Source organism: Aotus nancymaae, unplaced genomic scaffold (assembly GCF_030222135.1).
Source record: "Aotus nancymaae isolate 86718 unplaced genomic scaffold, 86718_ANA_hifiasm-v0.15.2.pri h1tg000040l, whole genome shotgun sequence".
Classification (NCBI taxonomy): Eukaryota; Metazoa; Chordata; class Mammalia; order Primates; family Aotidae; genus Aotus; species Aotus nancymaae.
In genome coordinates this window covers 110554575-110575577 of record NW_026988454.1, presented here as the reverse complement: position 1 = coordinate 110575577, position 21003 = coordinate 110554575, and the positions used below count along the sequence as shown (strand labels likewise).

Here is a 21003-nt window from a genome sequence, read left to right as displayed (position 1 = left end):
CCCCCTCCTTACATAGAGCATCTTCTTACCTGCAGGGAAGCACATCTTACAGAGAGTACATTTCTGGCCCAGGGATTCTAAATAAATAAATGCTGATATAGAATGATTCCCAGACTGGGTTCTGCAGCAGACCACCAGGACTTCTAGAGAAAATCAGCAGCTTCTTGTCAGTTGCTAAGGTTCTTAGGGAATGACCACACTCCTTCCATCCCTTGTTTGCCAAGATTCTCAGTATGACAGTGACACAGTGACATCTCACCCTTTAGTTTCCAAAATCTCTGGAAATACTTTAGTAGGGACTGACTCATTAGTGATTGCCTCTCATTTATTTAGCGTTTGTCGAGTTCTGCTATGTGCCAAATCCTCTGATTTGCATTAGAGATATAAACAGTCAAATAAGATATTACCTCTGTTCTCAAGGTGACATAAAAGTAAGTAATAATTACAGAATAAGGGTATATGACAGAAATATATCCAAGGTGTTATAGAAACCAAAGGGAAGGAGAATTACATCAAACAAGGATTCAGGGACACTTTCTAGAAGAGGTGACACCAAGTTAAGTGTTAAAGGACAAAAAGAAATAAGCTGAAAGAGAGGTTTGGGGGGGGAGGGAGAGAAAAAAAAGAAAGGAGAAGTGGAAAAAGTCACAGGTAGTAACAAGAGCAAGTAAAAAAAACTGGAAAACGAAATAGTCGATTCCATCGGAGAACAGTGAGCAGGTAAGTGTAACTAAACAACTAAGCACGCAGGAGAACAGCGGACGATGAGGCCAGATCACAAAGGACTCTGCAGTCCAAACAAATACGTTTGAAATTGACTCTGAAAGCTTCAGAAAGCCCCCCAAACATCATGCAACATCGATATCCAAGACCAAGGCCTCAGAAAATATCGAAGACTGCTGATTTTGAAAGTTAGGTTTCTCAGGTTTCTAGAAAGGTTAACCTATTTCCGACAAAATAAGAAAAAAAAAATTACTTCAAATTCATAGTCTAGCCTTAGCTCTGGTTCCTGAAGTAAAATTTCTCACTTTATATTTTGCCACTTGGTTTTTAAATCTTATGTAAAACCGTATGTATATATATGTATATATATATGATAAAGTATACTATACATAGTACTCATTTTACTAACATGTATCTTTAAAAGAGGATGCTTGCTATAGTAAATAAACACTAATATGATATTAAAACTCAAGCAAATGCCAAATATTCCTTTTCTGGAAGGGTAAAATTTTAGCCATATGTCCCAATATGATTTACTTCCTCATAAACATATTGATAAACTGCTAATTACATATATGTGCTGCAATACTAATATAATAAATATTATCTACATAATAAAACATACAAAAAAGAAAATTTCCAAGGAATAGAATAAAAATAAGGAAAAATAAAGGTTTTGATATTTTCAATTTGCTCTTTAGTGAGTCATCTTTCAAACCCTTGTTGAAAGCCCCCTATTTACTTAGACAGCTAAGACAGATCTACACCCCCACGCGTCTGTGTTCTGTGCATTTGCATGTAGATGTCACTACACTTTCACTAAACCAAATCAACTAAAAGAAGAGGAACAGAGATAAGGAGAGTCATCAAGGACCGCGGTGAGGTAACACACCTGTGGTGGGCTGTGTAGCCGATAAGAGGCTGAGGCAGTAGAGCTAGATGGGAGATTGCACCTGTTAAATCAAGTTCCCTAAAGCTGCCTTCTTACATATTTTAAGTCTGGCTTAAAGGCTTCTCTGCACATACTGAATTGTAACCTAACTGGTTATGTAAACAGACTGTAACCTACTCTTGTGCCAATCACCAAGTTTCAGCCAATCAAAGGCAGCCAACTGATCAAATCGTGTTCAAATAAGGTAAATGCTAAGCTGTAACCAATCTGTCCATTTCTGTACCTCACTCCTGTTTTCTGTATATCACTTCCTTTTTTTCTGTCCATAAATCTTCCACCACATGGCTGCACGAGAGTCTCTCTGAGCCTACTGTGGCTCAGGAGGCTGCCCGATTTGCAAATGGTTTTTTGCTCAATTAAACTCTGTTAAATTTAATTTGTCTAAGGTTTTTCTTTTAAAACACCCTTCCCTCAGCTCCCTGGGGCCAATGTGAGGGTGAAGGAAAATACAAATTATGAACCAAGTTCTTGATCCTCTTTGTAGTACATGAAAAGCAACCTGGGGTGAATGAAGGCAGGGATAGAGGTAGAACGTTTTATCTGAGGAACAAGAGAGTCAGGGGGCTTCTAGGACAGCCTCGGCCTCAGGAGTTCTTTCCCATGTTACCAGAATTCTGGGATCTTAGAGACAGAGTTTTGTTTTTTGGTTTTGTTTGTTGTTTGTTTGTTTGAAGGGGTGATTTTCCCAATTTTCTTTAGGAGGATTTAGAAATCAGCAATTTGGGAACCATTCTATCTAAGGTATGTGCCTCTATTTCCTTGCTAGAGATGATCTTGCTAAATTTAAACCCTATTCACAAAATTTGTGCCATCATAGGATCATGCCCACTTCCCTTTTCCATGGATTTAGTAAGAAAAAGATGCCATTGTGGTGAGGATTGGAATTATCAATACCTCAACCTATGGGAGGAAACTCTGCTCCAGATATTCATCTCCCTACATTTCTCAAAAAGAAGGAGCTGCCATACACTACTTCCTAACCTATGAAATACTGAAGGGAGCGGGAAGGGGACTGATGTATCAATTTCAGAGTTTTGATTCAGGACTACAGTCATGTCCCCAGAGCAAGCACCCCAAGGCATTCAGCCTCACTCAGCAATCATTCCTGTTGATCCATCACATGTTCACCAATTATGTCATCAATGTTAATAGATGAGAGCAGCTGGGATTTAATTGGCATTCCATTCAATCCACCATGCCTCTATCCATTCATTCACTTATTCGCTCACTCCTCTAACAAATATACAAAGAACTTCTACTGTTCTGGAACTTCCCTGAAGACAGGGAATACAAAGATGAAGAGGCCCCCTTGGTGTCAATAATATGCTGGAAGACAGCAGAGAAGTACCTGCCATTTGCTCTGCTGACCACAGCCCTGCCAGCCTGGGCTCAGTGCAGAACATTCACCATCTCCATGCATGGGCTTTACAGACACTGTCTCTCCCCACACTACCGCTGCCTGAAAAATGCAGTCAGATGGGTTGTCTGTCATTAAGCCAGACAAAAACCCAGCACAATCTAGGTAAGAGCAATGTTTTTTATCCAGACACTAAATTGCAATCAGGTGACGTTATCACGTAAATAAAGAGGCAAACAGATGGTTTCAAACGAGATCCAGGGCTTACAGAGTATTGCTGATGTTACAAATGAAGAAAAGCAAGGACAAGCCATTAGACACAGAGCAGGCCCTGGAGTGCACAGCAGCCCAACAAACAGAATACTGGCCCGGATAATACAGCCAAAACAAAAGGCAGTCACTTACTGCTTGCAATTGTTTGTTAATCAAATACCACTAATTTCCAAATCTGGGGATACACCTCTAGGAAACATATATTCATATTTTTCCCTAAAATAGACTTTGCAATGGTGTCATCTGTGTATACCACCATGATCCTTAATAACACAGCTTTTGAAAGGCTCTATTTTAATTCCTCCCATATGTTTAAATAGGAACAGTGTAATGAACCAGACAGACTCAAGAATCTAGAGGCCCAGATTTGACTCTACTGTCTCTGTGATCTCTGAGCTCTTTCTTGGGCATGCCCTCTTGGGGTCATTTCCATCAACTGTAAAATGTGAAAAAACATAATGTGGCAGAGGCCATTAGCTGCTTCCTGGTATTTATTCTATCCTTCCTTAGTAAAAAGAACTCCAATGTTTAGCTGAATAGATTGTCACCTAGCCAAAAGACTACATTTCCCACCTTCCCCTCCAGGTAGAAGTGACCTTTTGCCTAAGTTTACACCATTAAGATGTAAACAGAAGTGTCATGTGAGATGTATAAGCAGAATCCTTTCTCCTTTCTGTTTCCTGGAATGTGGCTGCAATGGCTGGTGCTCCAGCATATTGCTGGGCCACACAGTGACTTTGGAAATAGAAAAAACACTGAAGGACAAAAAAGTAGAAGGCATCCAAGTCTGTGACACCATGGAACAGATTTTTATGTAAGAGAGATATAAATTTACATAACTATCAACTTTATACCATAATAATAATTTTAATAAAAATAATAATTTTCAGCTTGTTATTATTCACAGAAGACTTAATCTTCCTAATACCTGGATACCTAAGCCCTTAATTCATAATATCTGGATATCAAAACTCACAGAATGGTGTGAGTACTAAATTAGGTGTGAGAACTCTTTGTACTCAAAGTGTTTCCATGAAACCTCAACATGATAAGATGCTCTGTGAATAGAAGTGTTACATGATCAAACATGCTTGAGAACAGCTCGTACTATATCCCCCTCTGAAAGTTACACAACCCATATTGTCATATAAAAGGCTTTGAAAAGACCAGAAACAAGAAAACAATATTTATCTGTGCTTAGTCCAAAATTTTCCAAATTTGTTTGACTTATTTTTTTTTTCTACATGATGCTTATAAGGAGCTAGTTTCAGGAGAAACACTTTGAGAAATTCTGGGTAAATGTCTTATTCGTAATAGCTAATACCTAAATGGTTGCTTTTTGAATTTACTTCTATGCCAGTCCAGGTCCAGGCCCCACAGTACATGCTTTCATCACTCTCTGAATGCTTCCTATAGCATATTTGTTAGTCGTATTCATTTTCAACTACAGGCAATTACATTTCTATCTCCCCCACTAGGCAGTAAGTTTCAGGTGGGTCTTGGAACTGCTTTGCTCATCATTTTATCTCCAACATGAGGCAAAGTGACACATAATAAGTTATGCACCCAGTAAACAGTTGCTTAATAAATGCATGATTTCTGAACTCTGTTTTCACATCACACATTATGCAGACAGCAGTATACAGTGCTTTTACAAACCCCTCCTTGTTTTCACTCACCTGAGAAACACGCTCATTGTCATGGTCCATTAGCGTTAGCATCATGGATCATAGTAATTTTCTAGGAGAGGCACACGTCCCCGGGATGTAAAGATCATGGGGTAGAGGTAATTGGTAAGCATGATGGAATAAATGTAAATCAATTTTGGCTTTGAAGAGGGGTTTTCATCTCTTCTAGCTCTCTTGGATAGCATTTGGACCATTAGCTCCTCCAGCACTTATGTATATACTCTTAATGGACTGAACAATAGAATGTCCCTTCTAATTAATCATTATTTAGTACACATAAGAAATCCTGAGTAACACTGACCTAAAAATAAAATAGGACATTTTTAACGTGCTTGCAGATAAAGGAAAGAAAATTTCATAATTCTCAGCAAGACCCACTATTGGGCTCAACTGATCTGGACATCAAGATAGATCACTTACATAGTTGGAAGCTGAGACTGGCTACTGGCTACAGCTTATCTCCATCTGGGGCTGCCAAGCAGTGCTACAAAAGTGGCCTTTCCATGTGATCTGGGTTCCCATAGCCTAAGGACCATATTCCAAAAGGCAATACCCCAATAGCAAATGCAACTTCTAGGCAAAAGGATCATCTAATGCAAGGGTTCTTGTGACCTAGCCTTCAAATCCCAGAACATTATTCTATTAATACAGTCTATCAGTCCAGCTAGTCACAAAGGCCAGCCCAGATTCAAGAGGAGAGCAGTGACCCCCATGTCTCCATATAAGGAGCAGAAAGCATTTACAGCAAGGAACAAAATTTATGGCAGCCCTTTTTGGAGAATTCCTGCAATAATGACATTGAAATTATGATACCTATTAGAACCAGTGCTAGGTACTGTTACTCAGTCTTCTAACAGAGAAGCATAATAAATCACTTTTTATTTTAATATTTTGATAGCCATATCAATCTGATTTCTTTTATAATTCTACTTTATGTATCAAAAAAAATATTCTGAGAATGAGTCTAGGTTTTACCAGACTGCCAAAGGAATCTAGGACACACAAAATGTTAACAACCCTTGAACTGCTTAACAGTGTGGTAACCCAAGGGTCAGTAATAAGCCAGCTATGCTATTCCTGCTCCTGCTGGCCTGCCTGGACCTATAAAAGACCTTGTCACTTCAGCAAACTTCTTATCTCCAAACCTCTGCATATGAGGAGACTCCAAAAGCTCCCTCAAGGGAGTATAATCAACTCAAGAAATAGCAACTGTACCTCAACCATGATTGGGAAATCATGAATTATTTAATTTTACATTCCAAAAATATCTGCATGGAAAACAGACCATAAAGAGAAAAAGAAGTAATTCAATTAGAACAAGTGAAAAAAAGCCCTGCTCTGCATTAAAAACTCCCATGGGCAGCTGTTCCTTGCTTGGCTTGTACTTCCCAATCCCAACCAGGGGGGGTAAAATACATATGCAATCACTCAGGTCTCCCTTTTTGTAAGAAATGCCAGTGTAAGACTCCTCAAAGAATATTAATTCCATGAGACAAAGTTCTTGGGGCAATAAAACTAGGTAAAATATGTTTATGCATTTAAATTAGGGGAAATTTTCATTAACCCTCAGCAAACTTGTTGCAGTGCAAATCATAGAATATGGGGTTGGTACAAATTTTACCGGTGATTTCTTAGTAGAGTGACCCACTCATTCTGGTTTGCCTCAGACTTTCCAGGTTTTATCTCTAAAAGTCCTATGTCCCAGGAAACCCTCCGACCTGGATAAATCAGAGTAGCAGGTTGTTCTTTTTACCAATCATTAGTTCCTGATATCAATGCCCCCAAATAAATATTAAAACCTATGGATGCCACTGTCAGTATTCCTGAACTGAAAGGAATTAACCAATGAGCTCTGATAGAGTAATGTTGCCTGTTTTAAATACTGTGGACTTCAATTCTTACCTCCAGAATTGAACTCATTCTAAGAGTTATACACAATCCCCCAAATTTTAAAATGAAATATATATCATATTGCATTATGTTTTTGTAATACTCTACCTTTAAGAAATGACAGTGATTTCTTTCTCTTTCTTTCTTTCTTCCTTTCTTTTTTTTATTTGAGATGGCGTCTCTGTCACCCAGGCTGGAGTGCAGTGGTATGATCTCAACTCACTGCAACCTCCACCTCCCGGGTTCAAGAGATTCTCATACCTCAGCCTCCTGAATAGCTGGGATTACAGGCACATGCCACTATGCCCAGCTAATTTTTGTATTTTTAGTAGAGATGGGATTTCACCATGTTTGCCAGGCTGGTCTCAAACTCCTGACCTCAAGTGATCCACCTGCCTCGGCCTCCCAAAGTGCTGGGATTACAGGCATGAGCCACCATGCCTGGCTGACAGTGATTTCTTAAATGACATAACCTATTCTAATTTCCAAATCAAGCTGATTGAGCTATCCACATTAACCAGTTTGGTGGGACTGAACCTATTACCTGAGCCTATTAATTTAGAACACTTGGCAGTATTGTCACCAGAAAGTGACCAGGGACAACCTGGCTGCCACCTTCAAAGTCTGCTCACTGGGAGTAATTGCTTTTAATTTTAACAAAGATATGGGTATCCTTAAAGACACTGATCCAATCCAGATGTATGAAACTATAAAACAAGCAAGAGATGTTACATTAGATTTAGCACTGATTAGTGGCAGTCTGCACAGAGGATATAGTTTATCCTCAAGCAATTTCCAAATTAGCATCCTCCCTGTACTCCTTGGAACATTTGCTGTTAACCACCTCCATCATCTTGGTATTGCTCCTTTCTTGCTTGCCTTGCCTTCTGTTGTCCTGCTTCTGATTTCATAACTACTCCTTCTCTGATATCTCTTCCTGCCACTTAAATTAGCATTCCCGGAGGCCGAGGCGGGTGGATCATGAGGTCAAGAGATCCAGACCATCCTGGTCAACATGGTGAAACCCCATCTCTACTAAAAATATGAAAAATTAGCTGGGCACGGTGGCGCGTGTCTGTAATCCCAGCTACTCAGGAGGTTGAGGCAGGAGAATTGCCTGAACCCAGGAGGCAGAGGTTGCGGTGAGCTGAGATCGCGCCATTGCACTCCAGCCTGGGTAACAAGAGCGAAACTCCGTCTCAAAAAAAAAAAAAAATTAGCATTCCCCCTAAGATGCTGACTTCCACCCACTCCTTGTATCTCTCTACAATAGTTCTCATGTGGGTCCTAACCCCCATTCACTCCTCAAGGCTTTCTTAGTCAATTCTTCTGAGGATTACCAAATCGCAATCCAGATTCTCAGTTGACCTTCTTTTCAGTCTTCTGGTCCACATTTCCTGTTACCACCTAGGCATCTGCATATCAACCTGAGCATAGGTCTATGATGGAATTTATTATCCTCCCTGTTGAACCTACACCTTTACCCGAACCTTTTATTTCTATTGATGGCACCCCTAGCCATTCACCTGTGTGCAAAAGTTTTGGTCATCTTCTCAGCCTCATTTTTCTTTATTTTTTTACAACTGATAAACTGCTAAGCCCTACCAATTCTGCTTTCCCATCAAGTTTAGGATACATATTATATGTTTCCACAGCAGCCAGCATTGCATTTACTGCTACTATATTGCTTGTAATTTGTATTGGACAAAGTATACTTAAAATCCTAGGGAAAGTGATGCATAGTTTCTTTAAGAAATAGTTGTAAACTGCAGCTGAAAGTTTGTACAGGTTACTTTAGAGAAAGAAGTTGCTCTAGTAGAAAAAAAAATTACACCTATTGCAACTGAAGGAAAGCCTCATAGATGTTTTACAGGAATACCTGCTAGAATCCTCTCAGGCTATGACACAAGGTGCCCAATAGGGTCACACCTCTGGGAGACTGAGGTGGAATATTTGAAGTCATAAAAGTAGTTATTCTCTAGGTGGGAGTAGGCACCAAAATAAAACCCCAGTCTCTTATATACCTCATGCTTGCTAATTACCCCCACCCCATGATCTTTACATCGCAGGGACGTGTGCCCCTCCTAGAAAATTACTGTGATTCATGATGCTAATGCTAATGGACCATGACAATGAATGTATTTCTCAGGTGAGTGAAAACAAGGAGAGGTTTGTAAAATCACTCTATTAGAGTAAAACTCGAATTAGTTCCAGCAAGTTAGCAAGCCATAAAGAGTGTCAGGGCCTATATGACTTTGGATCCCAAGAGACGATCTTAAGTGAATTCTAATTAGCCCAGAAACAAATGTCATGATTGAATCAAGCAGAGATGGACAAATTGAGATTAGAAAGAGTCCCAACCAATTTCAATATATTTATAAGTTTTATGTTTCTTTTGTCATAGGAAAGAAATGTACTGTTATTTTAATCAAAATTTCATTTTCATACCAAAAAACATCTATAGGTAAAGAAAAAATTCTTTTTAATTCCAACTCCTAATTGCTCACCCTGGCAAAAGCACTGTGTCACAGGTCTTGGTCAGAAAGTTTAGGGGACTGCTGCTGTTCATTTGGGAGAATCCATTTGAATCATGGTCATTGCAACTACAAGGAACTCCCTAGCCTCCAAATGTTTTGTCTAAAAATTCAATCCTATTTTAGGAACAAGACAAATAAAGCAATAATATTCCCTCTAATTAATTTTAGGGGACAATTTAAAACTCTGAGTTGAAGCATGGGGACTAAGATTCCACTCAGCTTTGGTATAAAACATCATGTAAGTTTAGTCAATGGTATTAATATATTTCATAGCATTTTATAATTTATAAAACACTTGCATTATCATGGCTCATTTTAATTGGATTACAAAGCCACTACATTTCCTACCAGCTCAACAATTGTATGTGTTTATAATGTATATATATATTAATATTTATAAGTAAATCCACCTCAAAATAAAACAAATAAATTCCTAGGTAATCAGTTCGTTAAGGAACTCCATATAGCAAAGCATTTTGTACTTAGACTGCTTTAAATTGTAAGTTTCTATAGTCTATTTTTAAATGATTTGATATATAGAAAGTTCATTTACATTCAGTGTTTCAAAAATAAACTGCTTGGGGATGTTGGTGAGAACACCTGCTCTATGGAGTCTGAAATCCTGGTTCTTCCTTCTTGTGATGAGGACATGACTTTAACACCCTTCAAGTAAGGTTTACTAAGGTGTAGGATTCCCTCTAAAACAATGCCTAAAAGGAAGGAGAAATAGTTTCTAAAAATCTTTTCATCTCTGGCTTCAGATTTTTCTGTTTATTTATTTTTATTTGAAAATAATGTTGATTAAAGTCTCTAGGTCAAAAGTAATGTAAAGAACAGCTTATCTGATCACCTTCCAAACAAGGTCAAAGGAAAGTTCAACTGTTATCTCCCTGGATCTTTAATGTCTGCCCTGAAAGAAAATGCTCAAAATATGCTTCCTCCATGTCTTCCCTCATCCCACCACATTCCTCTCTCCTAAGAAGAGGCTCTTGGTCACATATGTAAAAATTTGACCACAAGTTTCAGCCCAACAACTATCGTCCATTCCCATTGCAAAGTGAGCAATTCCAAATTGGGGGCCCAATTATGTTTTGAGAGTTGACAAATACCACTTTCAGGCAGAGAAGAGGTGGTGTAATTAACACTAAGCATTATAGGTAAAAATAAAATAAAGAAACTAAAACCCTTTGAACAGTTTGTCTCCTGGTGTTCTGTAATTTCTGATTCATGCAAGCCAACATAATCTAAATAAAGTCTGCCCAGACAGGAAAGACAGCACAAATTTAGCAGGCTCTAAAGCACCTTTTGAATTAAGTCAGGTACATCTGCTTTTAATTACATACATGCATATATACTTACACTCATAAATACATGCATAGAGGTAGATTAAAGACAGCTGCAAATTCTTAGCTATTCTTCCCATTGAGAGGTGAAACCTAATTTTCCTCTACTAAATCTAGGCTGAGCTCAGGACCTTTCTTGACCAAGAAATTTATGGCCATGATATTCTGAGCTTGCCAGACCAGCTCAGAAGGCATGTGGCTTCCACACAGTTCTCTTGGACCACTTACTTTTGGAACACCCTTCCTTAGGTTACTCTTTCTTGGAATCTAGCCATCATGTTGTGAGGAAGCCCAAGCAGCCCCACAAATAAACCTGTGAGGAGAGAAACTGAGGCCTCTTAGTTAATTGCCCTGAGCTCCCAGCTAATAACCAGCATCAAGCCCCAGCTATATGAGTGAGCCATCTTAAAGGCATCTAAAGGCAGTCAAAGTGAGCCTTTCAATGACCACAGTCCAGCCACTATCTAACTACAACGCACGGAAGAACCCAAATTAGAACACCTCAGCTTCGCCCTTCCCCACAAAATTGCAAGCAAAATAAAATGTGTTTTTTATGCTGTTAGGTTTCTGGGTGGTTTTCCAGATAATGATAGAGTTTCAGAACACTCACTCCACCTGTCACCATTCTGATGCCACACAGCACAAAAAGGACCCCAGTAATTCAAGTCTAAAAATTTCTTTCCCTCCCACTTCCTAATCCAGAATAAGTGGGGTGGTGGCCTTTAGTGCTTTTCTGTCCCATCCAAATGGTACAAGACCAAATTAGAGAACTACACAAGCTACAGAAATACACCAATATTTGCTTGGTTTCTAATTGCTGTTGTAGACCTACATCTCTGCTATAATTCAGTATATAATACTGAATTACATATAATCTCAGATAAGAAAAAGGCAAATGAAGCCGATAGTTCTATAATCACAACATTTTATAGAAGTTCCTCCCCTCAAAAATTACCTTCTGATTTATGATTATCTTGCTTTGTATCACCAACCTATTATGATGTCTTGCAATTTAACAAGGTGGTGCATTAAATATTGCCATCTTTGAACATCACATGACGTTGATAAGCCTCTCTGCCATTTAAGGTACTGAATATTAAAAATCAGAACAAACAGAAGAACTATTATCAAAGAAAAACAGTACTCTCCCATTCATGTGTTCAAATAAGGACAGTTCAAAGTAAAATAGAAAATGTAACAGTGAATTCTACCATGCACACACATACACACACACACAGAGATGCTGGAGGCTACATGATATCACATCTGTACCCTTCGAAACAGAGTCCTGAGAAAGCACTGGAGGCATCTTACACAAATCCACTCGGGTCAGTTTAGGACAAGCCAGAGAGCAGAAACTAGAGGGATCCTTTCACCATTTGACCAGCTATTCTTTATGAAGATTTGAGATTTTCCTAGTAAGGTATAACTTGTTCCTACTATTTAAGAAATCGAGAATGCATTCAGGCCAATTCTTCCGATATTTAGAGAGCAAAGACAGTCAGCTATACTTATTTGTTGAAGCAAAGTTATCATGAACTAAACTACAAGAGCAAATTTTTAATGATTACCTCCGCTTACTCCATATAATACCACAGAGAAGAATTTACAGCTCTTTCAAAATCCAATGTCCATAAAGACAGAACGCCTTGAAGGAAAATGGTACCATACTTAAGATAGTGATATCTTTTATTAGTACAGTAAAGTCCTATTTTTATGGAATAGGATGGGTCTGAGGTCATTCCATAAAATTGATTTCCCAGAAAATGGAAATAGGCAATTTACCCTAAGAATTTTATTGAAAAATTATGCTATTCTATTTGAATAATGATGGGAATGTTCTACATGTTTTCTTTATTAATGAATTAAAATACACAAAACACCATAAAATTATATTAGAGGTTCAAAAGTATCACTTAAATCTTTTTTACCAGTCACTTTCATTTTGTAAAATCAGCAGTTCCATTAAAATCGTATTATGTAAAAATGGGTTTTTACTGTAATAATAGTTATTACCTATTTAGCTCCCAAGGATGCTGTGAAAATTAAATAATAAGCCATTGGAAAGCAAATACAAAGCGTTGCTAATAGCAGAGGCCAAGAGGGGCAGCCAGATGGAAAAATGAAGGAAAAGAACACCTGATACATTACAAATCACAGCTTTCATCTGTAATTCCATTACCAACAATACTCTATGCTGTGGTCATGTGCACTGATGTTATCTCGTTTCATCTTTCTTAACATTATGATATATTAATTATAGCCCTAATGTTATAAATAAGGGTCAGAAAGGTTTACAGTTTGTCCAAAGTCACACTGTTGTAAATGTCAGAAGCCAAATGTGAACCCCAGGTTTATCCTAGTCGACAGCTCATCTTATATCTTGAAGGATCCCCAGTATGCCCTTGTGTCTCATCATGGCCCCTCTAATTCTTACGCCATCTTTCAAAATTCACTTCAAATGCCTCTCCTTCCATGAAGCCACCTCTACCCCAGAGACACTATAAGTCTAAACACATTCAGTATTTATTATAGCTATTTGTTGTATTATTGTGCATTATGTGTTTTATGAACCCAGCTAAATTCCTCACTGTTTGAGGTCACAGTTGTACGGTACTTGTGTTCCCAGATCATGAGCACCTGGGACTGTTCCTTGAACACAGTGAATGTTTGGTAAATATTTGCTAAACTGAACTGGAAAGAGGTGTTCATTTGAATTAAAACTACATTTGCTACCAGATGCAAAGCAAATACTTTTACTAATGGTTCATTGCATTAGAATGGTTCTAATTGCAATGGTTCATTGCATTGCATACCTCTTTTCGAAGTATCTCCAGTTTTTTCAAGCATGTGTGATAAGATCAAATACCTCAAGTAGCATATCTGACATACATTAGATGCTCAACAAATAGTAGTTTTGATTTTATTTTTGTTTTATTTCAAGTTAAGGGAACAATGTGGACAGTAAACAGAGAAGCGTAAATTCAGTATCATATGTAACCTAATTTGGATATATCAGAGCAGGTATTGACAGTAAGTTTTTTGAAAAAAGAAAGATAAAATGAAGAGTTAGAACTCTTGATTTAAACTCTGATTTCCTGCCTAGCTTCTTTACTTGCTAGCTGGGAAAACTTAAGCAAGTTACCCTCTCTGCATCCCAGATTTTTTATCTGTAAAAACAAATAATAACAGAATCTACTTATAAAGCAGTTGGGAGAATTATATGAAAAAAATCCTTGTAAAATACTTACTACAGTGCATGTCACACACCAAGCACTCAAGTTATATTTGCTATCATCATCATTACTATCATCATAAAAATCATTTCATAATTCTTAGGAATCTGTTCAAAGGAGAAGACATTATTTTCCACAGACTGTAAAATCTTACAGTGGTAGGTCTCAACTATGTCTAACCCAAAGATTTATTTCTGCTATTGAATTATGAATGGGAGCAATGAGTTCACGTACTTCATAGAAACAATGCTTACTGAATGTCTACTTTGTATCAGAGTCAGGTGGACAAGTTTACTTGATTTAGAGAAAGCTAGGAAGGAAAGAAACAAGGGGAGCCAGGAAAAGGTGAAGAGTTCAGAAACAGGCAAAACCACACGCAGAAAGCAAAGGTAGATTCAATCCAGAGACCTATCAGAGGTCAAAATATCAGCAAAGGCCTGTCAAAAATCAGAAGGGAATAGCAAGGCAGAGCAGCTCCCGCATAAGACCTGAAACTGAATAGCACAATGGATTCAACTGCTGATCAATCACAGGACATTTATTGGAGACAGAAGAAGGGTTATTAGAGAACAGGAGAGGGGCAAGGAGCTAAGGATTTTATTTTTTATATATTACACATCTGTTTTTCACTCATCTGTCTTTTCATGTGAAAGCTAGAAATAATGAACAATAACTGTATGTTTTTAAAATCTTAACTTTTCTGATTCTCTCAGTAACACTGAAAGGCCAACTGGAAAGTCCTTTCTATATCCAATGTCTGAGCTCCACCTCCTTTCCCCCACCCAGCATTGATTTGTGCTATTTAAGAGCAGTTTCACAGAGAAGTCAGGCCCATCCTATAATCTTATGAGCTGACCACAGACAAAGGAATGAAGGATAGTGGAGAAAGCCAGGGCTCGCGGCACCCACGGCACACCGCGGACACAGTCAACTGCAGTGCCGAGCAAGACGGCCAAGATCACTCCTTGCTTGGCATAAAAACTCCAAAGGATACCAAAAGCTTGGCAACCTTCAAAAGCGTCTCTTGCTTCCTGCATGGGGTGGAGGAAACAGCTTGCTTAGTGGGAAAAACCATAGCTCAGGGCGAATCCGCTGGCTAGATTCATCAAAGAGATGGCTGAAACAGAACAGATTTTTCCTTTCTGTATAGGAATGACTCATGAGCTTGTTTATTCAAAAAGTTACATCCTCCATTGAAGAGAGGTGGTTGATGGGAAAGCAGGATGATAATAATAATTGACGTTTGTACTGGTCAGCCCACTCATGCCTGTCCCTCGTGTCTCTGGGCACAGTCACACAAACACACCACCAATGATAATGTGGCCAGTGTATTTTGTTTCATTCTTCCTTCGTTCTGCCACATAAATAGAGCAAACAACACAGTGACCTTCTTTTTTTTTACTCTTAAGTCATTTTAGAAAGGGAATGTGCTTTATTGGTTCAAATGAGGACTAGGAATAAGACTGCATGGGTTCAAATTTTTACTCTGTCAAATTGCAAACTGTGGGACCCTGAACAAGTGACTTAATTGCCCTGGGCCTCTGCTTCTCTATCTGTAAAAATGGGGATAATAATATTACTTATTTCATAAAGTTATTATAAGGATTAAATTAGTTAGTACATGGAGAACAGTTCCTGGCACATTGTTAGTTCTCAGTAAATGTTTGACATTATCATTATTATAACTTCACAGATGGTTAAATGTTCTTCCATTATGGATCTTCTCTCATTCACTATTATCTTAAGAGGTTCAAATTAAACCATAAATGTAATTAGGTCTTTGGGGGAAAATATAATTATCCTATGAAAAACATTTTCTTTTCAGGCTGGGGAGATATTCTGGAACTTTTGAAAACTCTCTTTTAAATAAGAAGAATTTTGTATGTATGGCTGTGTGTTTCTGTATATCTAAGGAATTATCTTTTTAAAAATATATGTGTGTACTGGAAGATAGGTCTAGACAGAGAGATGAATGGATACACACATAGATATTATTCTATTTTATTAACCTACTTCTTCTTTGCAATTTGGAAACTTATAGCAACTGAAGAACTTGTCATTTTTCCTCAGTCCTGTATTTTGAAATTCACAAAGGCAAACTATCAGAAGGCATTAATAAATTGTTCTCTTCCATACCCTCTTTGTCTTTCAAATTTAAGGATACTAGAACCTGTAAATCCATTATCTGACATGTGAATAAAATTAACCAGTTAGTGGATTTTTTACCTCCTTTCAGCATGGCAATTACTATTCCACTTTTAATGAAGACATGCTAGATTAATTTTTGGGGATTTCACAGGTCCATGAAATTCCTCTCCTACATTAACCCCCTCAAAAAGAGGAAGAATGAAATAACCTAAGTGCCTACTTATTTCCATACTCTTTACTGTGTTGTGCAATAGAAATGAAACACAATCAGATCTGGCCATAATCAGGGTTCAGCCTGTCAGTGATTCACCTCCTGGGTTGTTTTACTCACTGGGTAAAATGAGAACATCATCCCCAGGGCCTGGAATGGTATTGTTGTATCCTCCCCAGCCTTCTTCAACACCTTGCCATGTTTCAGGGAGGGACCATTTTAAAGCTGAGTCAGGTGCAGAAGTAGAAGCTAGAAAATAAAATAGCAAAAATCATTTTGAAAATCTAATTTATTGTGATAACTTCTAAATTTTATTCTTATTTTAGGAAGCTAGTGGTATTTTCACCCCCAAAGAAGCTGCCTTTTAGTATTTTATAAGTTTCTATACAAATATTTGTCAGCTAAAAAGCAAGTAATTATTCAATCCTTAGATTACCCTCAGTTCTGAAAAGAATCCCACTTTTGTTATCATATATTTGTGTTTTACCTTATAATAAATATGACATGCTTACCATGAAATGTTTAGAAAATGCAAATAAAGGTAATAATTGCCTGCAATCTCACTACCTTGCAATAACTACCTTATATGTCTGTTTCCTTCCAAAATTTCTCAGAATTTTACATAATTGAGATTATATCAAATCCTGTTATTTTTTACATCCAGTTTTAATTTTGCTTAGCTTAGCCTATTTTCCTATGCATTTTATAATATTATTAAAATGCTTTGTAAATATAATTTTAGTGGCTACATATCACAATATTAAAAACCCCATAATTTACTTAATTCCTAATGTCTGACATTTAAGCTCTTTCCACTTTCTATTTAATTGTAAATAATGTAGTGTTAACTCTCTCTATGCAAATCTCTCAATAATCCTGATTATCTTCTTCAAATACATTCCTCAATGGAATGACTGAATCAAAGGTTATGTTCTTCCCACAGCTCTTCCTACATATTAAAGGCCGGGTAATAATCTCAAAACTCAGGGCAGCAACTTACACACAGATCATACATTCCAACCAGTTTTTATTGATTCTGCCTTTGATGATCAAATGGCATTTTCTTTTCAACCATCACATACTTGAAATGTAAATCTAATAATTTCCAGTGGAGATTGTCCAATATTACATCATGCACAACACCATGCTGAACTGTATCTACCTGTTCTTTCCTGGGATATGATTACTGGCACAGAGACAGAAGGGTAGAAATTGTCTCAAAAGGGTAGAATGAAAAGGCCCCCCTCCTCTTTTGAGGGGAGGGAGGGGATCACATCCATGACTTGCTAATTTCACAACATAAATAGTGAGCACCTTCTCTATTAGAACTGCCCTTAAAAAGTGGGGATACGAAAAGGAATAAAATGCCACCCTTGCCTCTAAGGAGCTGATAGTGTTATGTCAGTATTAGCAGGATAGAAACTCTACAGGAACACTGAGGGGGGTTCTTTTTATGGTACCTGATAAAGAAAGAAAGCAAGACAGTGCCAGGAGAAGCTTCCTGAGGGAGGTAGTATCTCAGCTGCCTTTTAAAGGCTTAGAAGTTATTCAGGTAAAGGGGAGGTTGTGATGAGTGTATGGCAAGAGGCTTGCACTGCAGACAGGAGGAGGAGCATGAGCCGAGGCAAAAAATGGGAAGCCAAGTGGGAGAATGATAAGAAATTTGGTGTTGCTGAACCACATAGCTAGAAGAGAGGCAAATGTCAAGGTTGGTAAAATAACCAGAGGCCAGAGTATGAAGATAACAAAGACGGAGGGGCTAGAGACTTCCAGCCCACTAGATAGAAGTAGATGAAAGCAGTTTGGGCAATAGGAAATTAGGGGTATCTTTGTGGTCTCCAGATGAAGCTATACGGCAAGCAGTGGATGAACATGAATTAGATGGATGGGAAGAGCTCTGAGCCCGAAGATGAATTTGGCATGATCGGCCTAGAAGCTGTATTTGAAACTCTGATGGTGGTTGTAATAGCTCCAGAGGATTTTAAGGTGAAAAGAGAAAGGGACTGATGTCAGAAATATGAGGAACACTTAGTTATTTTTTCTACCAGACCCAATTCCTCAGTAGTCATGGTTTAATTAGAGCCCCAGGATAACCTAAAAGTATATAGATTGTGGTCAAGCAGAAACCATAGGCAATTTAATTAATGCAAAATATACCACACACCTTGGGAATAAGGCAATGTCTTGGAATAAGGGTCACTCAGTAAGAGGCTTTATAAATATTTCATAAACTCCAATACTGAAATACCTTCCTAAGTTTTCTCCCAATGTTGCCTCCTTCCCAATATTAGATCCAAAATACCCAGTTGAGGGTAGGGTATGGGTATTTGTCAGGGTGACCCCTGGCTTGCACCATAAAGTCCAGATAAAATGTCTCTGATGCCTCATTTCCGGTGATAATTCAAATAGGCAATGACTGTTCTCTAAGACCTCAGGCCAAGCTTTAGGAATCTTTAGTTACTTCAATATTATATCACAGATTCTATACTTTTGTCATCTTTACTCTTGTTTATAAGAGGGCAAACACAGTCTTTAGTTGGACAAATTAGATCTTACGGTAGCTATTCTAATGAAGGAATGTTATTATGCCCAAATTTAATTATTCTATACCATTCTGCCTTAAGATAAGAATACTAAGGGATAAGAAAACATGTTACAGTCTCCTATTAGAGTTATCAGATTTCTATACAATTAATATCAGGATTCTATATGACTATTATTGACAATCAAATTTGTGGAGAGAAAAAGAAGCCTACAAGAGTTAAAAAAGCAGCAGTCAGAGATCTACTGGGAGAATCAGAAGAGAGGAATGTCTTGGAATCCTAAGTAACAGAGCATCTCCAGAGGGCAGACGTGACCTTGTTCATAGCAGAGCTCTAGTAAGAGAGAGAATTAGAAGTGACTGTTAAACTTGGCAATCAGGGTATGGGTGATCCAGATGATAGTGGTCCTGGTTGAATGGTTGAGACGGAAACAATATTACAGTGGATTGAGGAATGCACTGAAGTTAAGAAAGGGAAGACATTGGGTCAGATCATCCAAAAAGCTCATTGAGGAATGGACAGCCTTAAGAGTTGAGAACCACAGCCTTTGCTCTGTCTTCCGAATCTTTAGATAAATTAGACTTGTTTCAAAACTGCAGCCCATGAATTTTGGTCTGGACCAAAATTCCTGAAGAGGCCTCTCATTGCTTCCCTATGAAAATTTGCCACTCAACAAGCAGCTAAGATTTGACGTGGTCTTGAGCTTGATATACGAGCCAAATGTTGCCCTCCACATCTTTGTTTTTCATGTGCCCAAGTTTTCATGGTTCTGCCTCAAGAGGAGACGAGGCTTTTGAGAAGTTTGCAGGAGAGCTATCTGCTAAGGGAGGATTTAGTATCCACAAATTTGTTTTGTTTTTAATTGGGAGGCACTGAACATAAGAAGCAAATAAGAAAAGAAAGGTTAAGTATAAAAGACAATGAGTTGTTCACTAACAGGGGAAAGTTTGGAAGATGCAGGAAGGGATTAGTTAACTCTAAACAAGAGAAGTGCTGCCTGATTATCGGAAATCAAAGAAAAAAACAAAAACTTAGGTCTGTGGGAAAATTTAGGAAAAGAATACCTGCTGATCTGGATGTTCTCATATGACCATGGACAATATGTGCTCTTAGTATGAATATGCATTACATACTCATAGGGATTAACACATAGATTGATGGTTAACTCATTCAAACATTGGATTGACCCATTCAAACAGTCGAATGAATGAATTAACACAGATAGATATGTTAATTCAGTCATTCTTATTTTTGGCAAAAATGATATTGCAATAATTTTACTGTTTTACATAGAGCTACTCGTTAAAAAAACATATTTAAACTTTGGCATTAGCACATATACTACATACTGTGAGAATCAGGCAATGTTTTGGAAGTGTGTTATTTAAAATTTCTTCCTAGTGAATGATATTGTACTAATTCTGTAACTCTTTGTGTTTTGAAATAGTTTTCTGTCCCAAACTATATGAGCTAGGAAAACTGGCTAGATTTTAATATAACTCATAAATTAATCTATGCTCAATAAGGCAATTTAAACACATTAGAGGCTACATTGTATAGCAGAAGGAACACTGGGCTGAGTTGAGACACCTGAGTTCTTATCTAGGCTCATATGATTGACTATTGATATGACTAAGTTTAATATCTGGGCTTTGCATCCTCATTTGTAAAATGAGGCAACTGGATAAGATAGCCTGTAAGGTCCCTGCCTTTGTTAAAATCCACAACTCTATGAATTATGGGCTTTCTATTTATCAGCGGTTGTAACTGACAGTTGTAATTGAAGCATCTCCAGTTAAACTGACCCCTTCTATAAAGCTCTGAATGCTAGACACCACACCATCCTTCCAAAGAATCCTTAGCACAGAAATCTTCATACTATGTGCTGAGTGACATACCACCCTGACTACAGATGGTTGAACTAAGAATGGCCATCCATAGGAGGTCCAGTATCCACAGAAGGGGGTCTGGCATGAGAGCTACCCCAACAGATATGTCCTCTACAGAATAGGGGCTGACCCAACCAATCAAATCTCTTCTTGGGGAATTTGAACATAGAAACTTTCAGAGAAGAGACAACTATACTTTTCCATGATAACAGT

The 21003-nt window shown here is 37.9% G+C and overlaps 1 protein-coding gene across 1 annotated transcript in view; it reads right to left on the bottom strand.

Moving 5' to 3' along the window:
• PKHD1 (PKHD1 ciliary IPT domain containing fibrocystin/polyductin) overlaps nt 1–21003 on the bottom strand; it is a 499554-nt gene that overhangs the window by 228878 nt on the left and 249673 nt on the right. The window contains exon 52 of the mRNA XM_021665443.2: nt 16479–16607. Within this exon, the coding sequence (XP_021521118.2) occupies nt 16479–16607 (129 nt within the window). The remainder of the gene's footprint in view (nt 1–16478; nt 16608–21003) is intronic.